At 39.9% G+C, this 9,407-nt stretch overlaps 1 protein-coding gene across 1 annotated transcript in view; it reads right to left on the bottom strand.

Moving 5' to 3' along the window:
* Positions 1–408: 408 nt before the first annotated feature.
* Positions 409–9,407, bottom strand: part of LOC106139753 (uncharacterized) — a 30,179-nt gene continuing 21,180 nt past the window's right edge. The window contains exons 6-15 of the mRNA XM_060948149.1: positions 8,430–9,039; positions 7,485–7,661; positions 6,906–7,068; positions 5,768–5,883; positions 4,810–4,908; positions 4,054–4,174; positions 3,614–3,731; positions 2,953–3,107; positions 1,764–1,905; positions 409–709 (exon numbers count right to left, since the gene is read on the bottom strand). Of these exons, the coding sequence (XP_060804132.1) occupies positions 515–709; positions 1,764–1,905; positions 2,953–3,107; positions 3,614–3,731; positions 4,054–4,174; positions 4,810–4,908; positions 5,768–5,883; positions 6,906–7,068; positions 7,485–7,661; positions 8,430–9,039 (1,896 nt within the window). The 3' untranslated portion in view covers positions 409–514. The remainder of the gene's footprint in view (positions 710–1,763; positions 1,906–2,952; positions 3,108–3,613; positions 3,732–4,053; positions 4,175–4,809; positions 4,909–5,767; positions 5,884–6,905; positions 7,069–7,484; positions 7,662–8,429; positions 9,040–9,407) is intronic.

Here is a 9,407-nt window from a genome sequence, read left to right as displayed (position 1 = left end):
TTTTTAACCAAACACTCAACAAATACCATCGAGCAACCACCATATTCACCAGATATGGCTCCAGCCGACTTTTTTCTTTTTCCTAAACTCAAATTACCACTTCGTGGCACCCGTTTTCAATCGGTAGAAGACATAAAAGAGAATTCGCGGCGAGAACTGACCTCAATTCCGGAAACAGCGTTTAAAAAATGTTTTGATGATTGGATTATTCGTTGGCGTAAGTGTATCGTTTCTAAAGGAGCATATTTTGAAGGTGATAAAATAAATTTGGATGAATAACAAACAGTTTGTGTATTATTGATCTTTTCCTGCTACTTTCTTGACAGAGTAGTATATCCATTAAATTTTTTAAACTATTCCACCCTTCTAAAGGGGCAATAGAGGGTCTCAGCTTTATAACAATTTTTTTTTACACGGCAAACGAAATCGCGGGCAACAATTATATTTTATATAAAAACACACTATATTTACTTTGATATTGAAGTTTTAACATTCAGTAACAGTTTTTTGCTCGTCAAACAATAGCCAACGTAGTGGTGGTGTTATGATCGTCTCTGGACAAATGGTGCAGCTCCTGATGGATGCCGGCCTCCTTCAGGATCCTCATGCGGGGTCCGAGGGGAACTCCCAGTGCGCGAAGCTTGTCTTCACCCACGTAGGGCAGTTCCGCTGCACCCACCTTCTCTTTTTCCAGTAGTGCTGCGTATTTCTGAAAGAGGAAATTAAAATTACTTAGTATATTTATTATTATTTATTAATTAGGGATAGGCTTACAAACTTAGGATTCTTATTTAGGCGATGGGCTAGCAACCTCACTGTTTGAATCTCGATTCTATCATTAAGCCAAAAAGCTGAATGTGGACGTTCAGTCTTTTCAAGACTGTTGGCTCTGTCTACCCCGCAAGGGATATAGACGTGACCATATGTATGTATGTATGAAATTAAAATTGACTGATGGATTTTTTTATTGTTGTCAAAAAAGAAAACTAAATAAATAGTCACATTGGTCTGGTGCAGTTTTTGCCATGATCCAATATGGGTTAAGTTCTCCTGTAAAAGGTTGCGGAGGTGAAATCGGAGTTCTAGTAGAATAGAATAGAAAAGATTTATTTTCAAAATTGGATACAAGGTATCACTTATTGACGTCACATCACTTAAATCTAATTATAACTACTACCGCTTCCAAAGCACATGTGTAGAAGAAGAAGAACTCTTAAATCTAAATCATGGACGAATGCACATTGTCTACATTTAAAAAGCATGAATGAATGTAGTACTAGTAAAAACCTTACTTACTTAATCTAGGATCTTGGTCAAAACGGTACTCCGGACTCCTCTCCAGAAAAAAGAGGATGTAACTCGGATTAAGGCCAGGAGGAATATGCGTTTGAGTCACTCTGAACTTTGATTCATACAAGCGACCTTCCCTTGTATGGTATATTATGGCATGAACTTATTCTGGTAAACTTATTCAGTTTTGAGCATACTCGTAGTGTTTGAGAGAATCATTTTGGGGGAAAATGTACAACTTCGAGAATATAGAAAAAAAAAAAATCCAACCTCGTCTTAAGAACGTCCTGGCAAAGGGTCAGGTCAAGAGTACCCGAAACCGCCGAGCTTGCATGAAGAGAGTTATGAATGTGGATGAAGCGAAGGAAGTATGCAGAGATCGTGGCAAGTGGAAAGATGTAGTCTCTTCCCAAACCTCTGGGAAAGAGGCGTGATTTTATGTATGTATGTGTGTATGTATGTATGTAACCAACCTCGTAGCCAAGTTTCTTGAGGAACAGCCTCATGAGCGGGGGCTCGTCTCCGAAGAACTTGGTGAGCCTCTTCACGCGGTCGGGGTTGCTGAAGGAGAACGGGTCAGAGTGCCGGGGCCCGGAGCGGAGGTATTGCTGTGATCTGTGGGTAAAAGAAAATGTAGGTAATTATTTAATTTATTTATTCTTTATTGTAACAATTTGTACAATAGGCGCATTCAATGCTAATAGCATTATCTAACGGTCTACCATTGGGTTAATTTGAGAACCTTTGTGTGGTGTAACATTTGTTTTTTTTAGAATGGTGATGAAAAAAAGAACTCTCCCAGAAGACAGTAGCTCGAAGTCATTTTCTCAGTATCTTATAGAAGAACTACATACATACATATGGTCACGTCTATATCCCTTGCGGGGTAGACGCCACGTTCACCTATGTGGCTTAATAATAGAATTGAGATGAAAATAGTGACAGGTTGCTAGACCATCGCCTAAAATAGAATCCCAAGTTTGTAAGCTTAGTCGCCTTTTACGACATCCATGGGTGTAGGCAGAGACACATCTTTCCACTTTGCCAGGACGTCCTTCATTTGATCGATCAAGATACGTTCGTCTAGGCCTTTCCACCCCGACCTTTCCCTCCACACTTTCTTTGTATATCTGCTTAGTCAACCTGCTTTCATTCATCCTCTCCACATGACCGAACCATCTTAACATACCCTTTTCTATTCCTGTAACTACATCTTCTTTCACGTCACAACATTCCCTTATCACGCTGTTACTTATCCGGTCACTCAATTTCACACCCATCATACTCCTTAACGCTCTCATTTCCACTGCATTTATTCTGTTTTCGTGCTTCTTATTGCTATTGTTTTTTGTTTATACTATTCCTCAAAGATTTCTCTGCGCATGAATCTATACTAATATTATAAAGCGTAAGAGTTTGTTTGAACGCGCTAATCTCAGGAACTACTGGTTCGAATTGAAAAAATATTTTTGCATTGAATAGAATATTTATCGAGGAAGGCTTTCGGCTATATAACATCACGCTGCAACTATAAGGAGTGAACAAAAAAAAACGGAGAAAATCATTCATCTTTGACGGCTCCAATGATGCCCAAAATAACTATTCCACGCGGACGAAGTCGCGTTCACAGCTAATTCGTAAACAAATGATCAAACGACTCACTTGTACATGTGCCGCAGCGCCAAGATCTCGGCGCGGATGCTGTCCATCTCCTGCATGACGAGGTGCTGCGTGCGCATCTCGCTGGAGAGGTGCGCCACGGAGCGCGCCAGCGTCACCACGTGCGACTCCAGGCGCTGGAAGCGCTTGTTGATGCCCTGGGGGGAGGGTTGACAGATGACAGATGACAGTTACAGTTCATTTTTATAATACAGGGATATAGTGATATAGACCTGATCATATCACATCTTTCCCATGGATGTCGTAAAAGGCGACTAAGGGATAGGCTAATAAACTTGCGATTCCTCTTTAAGGCGATGGGCTAGCAACCTGTCACAATTTGAATCTCAATTCTATCTTAAAGCCAAATAGCTGAACGTGGCCTATCAGTCTTTACAAGACTGTTGTACAAGCATTGTTTATATAATTGGTTGGGTTAATGCTGGATGCATTATCTGACCTTTGGGTTAAGCAGAGAAATTAAGTATATTATCTTGACTGTAAGCAAAACTATGCTCATCTGCTGGGTATCAGTAATGAATATGGATTAAGTGAAAGAAATTATGCAGGAAAAAAAGCTTGCAGGGATGACAAGTGGAAGGCTGTCTTTGCCTACCCCACCGGGAAAGAGGCGAGATTTTATTTATGAAGCAACTTCTCTTACCTTGATGTCATGTTTTTTTCTGTGGTCGGAGCTTCGACGTTTATCCCTGACGGGGCGACTGCTGACAGAACTGGAAGGCAGGGACGACATGCTGCCGTAGCGACGCTTTGAAGACAACCTGACAGACAACATTTTCATTGTTAATTGCGATTAATTGCGATGGGCTAGCAACCTGTCACTATTTGAATCTCAATTCTATCATTAAGCCAAACAGCTGAACGTGGCCATTCAGTCTTTTCAAGACTGCTGGCTCTGTCTACCCCGCAAGGGATATATACGTGACCATATGTATGTATGTATGTTAATTTTATCGCTTGCACTGCAAGCCTTACATGGAACGCCTCAGAGCGAGGTAACGCCGCATGAGTCATGTTTTTTCGTGCGTGCAGCCGGCTCAATCGAATTATAAGACGTTGTCACGTCAAAAAAAAAGAAGTTACCTTGATTCCCAAGTGGGCTGCTTGGCCAAACTAGCTGGTTTCCTCACGCCTAAGAGTTGCAGCACTTCTGCGTACATGTTTTCTAAGCCCCGGAGCTGTCTTCTTATGGCTCTAGCGTCCCCTGGAAATTAAAGTATACGGGCCGTTGAAGTTACAAAGATCTTTTTTGGACCAAGTCAATATATTCTTTTACAATCGCACCACCTGTACCTATATCAATCTCAGTTTGGTCCAAAGGTTGGATTGGCAGAGAATGTCTTGTGACATTAAGTCCACCTTTTGTGTGTTGTGCATAAAGTTTTAATAAATAAATATATATGGAACATAGCAGCTACTAGAGTTAATTATAGATATATTTCTTTTTCAAAATAGTAAAAAACCTAACCTAACCTAAGAAGTACTCGCCTTATAGCGCATTACACTACATCTGCTCCGCGCAAAAAATAAATTAGTCTAAACTATATTTATGCCAAAACCAATTATGCCAAGATACTATTATGACAAAAAAATAGTACCTATGCGTAACTCGTTATGCCAAACAAATTTAGGACAAAAAAAATTAGTCGAATGAAAGGGATCCCCTTTCTTCTTCTTCCTCTTGGCTTTAGTCCCGGTTGCATCCTCACCTCTCCGGAGAGGGGTAAGTACAAAATATAGCTACCGAAAACTTAATCGAGTTTTCCTTGACAGAAATCTTGATCATTCTTGTAAGGCACTGTCTGAATGTATAAAATAGGAAGTGACTAAAACCCGTACCTGTGGAAGCATCGCTGTCTGTCCGACCGTCGAGAAGAGATGACAAGTCCAGGCTCCTAGTGGTCGTTGACGTCATGTCCGTTGTGTCCAGACCAAACACTGGAATTTAAAATAAGAATCTTAGTGACCAACACCAATGGAAGAGCGGTTAAGATATCCGACTCGTAAGCGGGGGGTAACCAGGTAAGGTTATTAAGAGACACTTGACTTTTATGTCATCATCATTGTATCAGCAATAGGACGTTCACTGATGAACATAGAAGGTTATTAAGAGACACTTGACTCTTATGTCATCATCATTGTACCAGCCGTAGGAAGTCCACTGATGAACATAGAAGGTTATTAAGAGACACTTGACTTTTATGTCATCATCATTGTACCAGCCGTAGGAAGTCCACTGATGAACATAGAAGGTTATTAAGAGACACTTGACTCTTATGTCATCATCATTGTATCAGCAGTAGGATGTCCACTGATGAATATAGGCCTCTTCAATTATATCCACCTCGGTGGAAGGCGACTTGCATCATTTCATCATCAGATCATCGCTACGCTTTCCTGTACGTGGTCTCCACTCGAGGACTTTTTGGCGTAATCTTTTGGTTTTGCGTGGATAGACGGCCATGTTTGTTTGAATGCTAACCTAAAATGTGTCTTAGAATACTAAACGTATCAAGTTCATTCATTCATTCATATAATCACGTCTATATCCCTTGCGGGGTAGACAGAGCCAGCAGTCTTGAAACACTGACAGGCCTGTCATGTTCTTAGGCTTAATGATAGAATTGAGATTTAAATAGTTACTAGCGCATCGCCTAAAAGTTGAATTCCAAGGTTGAAAGGCTCTAAGAACATGGTCTTGTCTCGTAATTAGTGATATCAATTTTTTTAATATACGTGTATATGTATGGATAGGATTAGTATATTTTTTTTTTCGGACACTAAAAGAAATACTTACAATGTTTCTTATAATGGTGGTCGCGTTTGGACGAATGTTTCTTGTGAGAATGCCACCGAGGGGAGTCGCGACCTCTCCTACGTTCTTCTGGGTACTCTGACGATCGTCCTGGAAGACTGTAATACAAAAGGTTGTGATTAAGAAACAAACATATTCAAACATGTTTGGGACGCCTAAAAGTAGAATATACATACAAATAGCCACGTCTATATCTCTTGCGGGGTAGACAGAGCCAACAGTCTTGAATAGACTGATAGGCCACGTTCAGCCAAAAGTAAAGTACTAAGCTTAAAAGTAGAATCCCAAGTTTATAAGCCTATCCCATAGCGGCCTTTTGCGACATCCATGAGAAAGAGAAGGAACGGTACTATTCTTTTTTCTATTGGCATTAGCTGAGATATCTATTATTTCTGTTTAAGTTGAAGACTAGCACTCAAAACATTGCACCTTATATACCGCCAGGCATTCCGTGAAATCTTTGCATGCGCGATTTAGACTCTTCGCCGTTATTGGCTGATAGCGTCGCGTGATTGGCTGTTTTGACTTGTCGGCGTAGAGATGTCGCCACATTCATAATACATAACTAGGGTAATGACACTGTTACATTAATCTAGCTGCATTTAATAAAGTGATGTAATTAAGTAACGCAAGTTCATTATCTAGACAAGAGCGTTACGCAAGAGCGACCACTCGGAAATTAACTATTATTACCAGATTACCACATCTCAGCCAATTGCTGAGTTTGTATGGAGTTTGTTTATATGGAGTTTGTTTTTATGGAGTTTGTAAGGAGTTTATTTGTATGGAGTTTGTTTGTATGGAGTTTGTTGTATGGAATTTGTTTGTACGAAGCTTTCATACTGGCCTGGTAGCGATGGAAAAACATAGCGTGTACTAATTGCTTTTCTTCCTGTTCAGATTGTAAAAGTATATCAAAGGAAAGGCTAAAAATTTGAGATTATTTCTCAGGCAATTGACATGCAACCTGTCACTGTTTCAATCTTAATAACATCATTAAGCCATACAGCTGAACGTGGCATTTCAGTCTTTTCGACTCTGCCTACTCCAGAAGGGATAAAGACGTGATTACTATGTATGTAAAAGTAATTTAATGCAGAAGATAATTTTAAAAAATTACCTGTTTCTTTTATGCATATCGGATGACGGAGAAAGTGGTGGCAGCGGTGGGGTCACTGAACTCTCGGAGCTGCCTGAAGTCTCCAGCCGTAAGCCAGCTAGTTTCGGCTCCAGGATTTGTCTGAGTTCGCATTCTACTAGATCTGCCCATTCGTTTTCACCACCTGGAAGATGTAGGGTTTGGTTTTAATTTATAAAAAAGAAATAGGAATTAATGGGGTATTCTTCATGCACAGGTATTAACTAGCCCTTACGGAATCCCCTACAGAGCTAAGAGTTTCGAAAAGTCTGAAAGATAACATTCAGCTGGATTTCTTAATGATGGAATTGAGATTATTGTTTACATAAAATCTCCTTTTCCGAAAGAGTATCATTAGTTTTACCACATTGTTGTTATTTTTGAAGTGATAATAACATACAGCTGAACGTGATTTTCAGTATTTCGAAACTGTTAACTCAGTATACAGACGGCAAAGGATATAGACGTGACTTAGGTAATGTAAGTGTGTTAGTTAAAAAATGACCGAAAAAATGATGAATCGCAGATGATCACCTTATTACGATAAAGGTCGTAACTTACTCTGTCCTGCCGGTTGCTGACTAGTCCCAGGTTGAGGGTTGACCCTGGAAGAGCCCACAGCATCAGAATCAGCTGACGTGTCATGGAGACTGGCTTCAGGTCTTCGCCCACTTGAGTAGGCCACGCTGCCCCGCCCCGAGTCCACGTTGGAAGATTGACCGCCGTTCTTGTCGTAATCTGATGATTTTGGATTCACTAGTTAGCCTTACTTATAAAAAAAAAACGAAGAAATTCAAATTTTTAATTTTTTTTCCCTTTTTATAGGACACTTCATATCACTTCATATTTGTCATCACAGCATATTATTTAATTAATCTTCGTGAGATTGTGCGTGTCAATCTTTCTGCTTTATCTATGGTGTATTTAAAAAATAAACATATTTTATATAGGTACCTAATAATATTTTTAAAAATACGAATAATTTGGTAAAACCAAAGCCCACAGCCTACGGTACATTGTAAAGAAGCATATTTTCAGAGAAAATATTTATTGTAAAAGTAAGTCAAAAATTTGGTCATTGGTCTTTCATAAGCTTCATCTTCGTTTTTCATTCAGGAGGTAGGACCTACCTGGTCCAGGACCAAAACTAACTATGACCATGTAGACCTAAGTACCTGACCATTATTAAAGTGATTAAGTGGAATGAAGTTCAGACACTCAAACTAATAACAAAGTAATTATTTACCTTTACTGCCACCACTTGCCGCTATGCCTATGCTTGCCGCTCCTTTAGGACCATTCCATCTCTTTCCCATGGATGTCGACAAAGGCGATTAAGGGATAGGCTTATAAACTTGGAATTGGCTAGCAACCTGTCACTATTTGAATCTCAATTCTATTTTAAGACCAAATAGCTGAATGTGGCCTTTTAGTCCTTTCAAGACTGTTGGCTCTGTCTACCCCGCAAGGGATATAGACGTGATTATATATATGTATGTTATTTACCTGAACTAGCACCTGATCCAGCACCTTTCTTCCCGTGCGCCTTCAAATCTTCTATCCTACTGGGAGTCTGTCTAGAAGACGATGGTTGAGGATTATATGACTCAGGTTTACTTGTATACACACTATCTGCAGACTTCTGGCTGGCACTCTCATCATTCCTCTCGCCATGACTTGTATCTTCTTTCTGTTTTTGTGCTATTGAATCTGGAGTCCTTCTTTCTTTATGTATGTCCGGTGTTCTTCTGTATTCTTGAACCCTCTCATGTCTTTGCGATTCATTAGATCTGCCGCTCGTTCTTATTCTCCCTTCGAAACTAGATCTACCTTGGGCTGCGAGTCGTGATCTGAATCCTCCGTCGTCTGATTCGCGTTCATCACAAACATTTCTTGGCGAATCATTGGCCACTCCGTCGAGAAGATTGCCATGAGAATTCCTTCTAGATCTGTCATGTACTGGCGGGGAAACTATTTCAGGTCTATGTTGTGGTTCGTCCAAGAGGTGAGGATGTGACGCCGCTCGTCTTCCTTCAACAAAACCTCTCTGCCTAATTATTTCTCGTTCTAACTGTTGTGGACTTCGAAGATCCGGTCTTGAATGCGAGTTATCGAACTGTGAAGTACCATGAGATAAATTTTAAGGTAACCCAATCAAATAGCGGATGTTGTAAATGTTGGTTATCTTGATTCGAAGAATAAGACGAAATACTATCATGTTTTAATTGATGTATTAATATGTTATTTGGATAATTTAGCAATAAATTATTGAACAAACGGATATTTGTAATTAGTGAAGTAACAGTATAGAATTAATCTCGTTATGGTTTTTGGTGCCGTGTGGTTCCCGGCACCAATAGGCAAAAGAATAGGACCACTCCATCCCTTCTCCCATGGATGTCGTAAAAGGCGACTAAGGGATAGGCTTATAAACTTGGGATTCTTCTTTTAAGCGGCAGGCTTCTATTTGGATCTCAATTCTAT

Source organism: Amyelois transitella, chromosome 15 (genome assembly GCF_032362555.1).
Source record: "Amyelois transitella isolate CPQ chromosome 15, ilAmyTran1.1, whole genome shotgun sequence".
Taxonomy (NCBI): Eukaryota; Metazoa; Arthropoda; class Insecta; order Lepidoptera; family Pyralidae; genus Amyelois; species Amyelois transitella.
The sequence above is the reverse complement of the archived record's forward strand: the minus strand, read 5'-3'. Positions and strand labels throughout refer to the sequence as shown.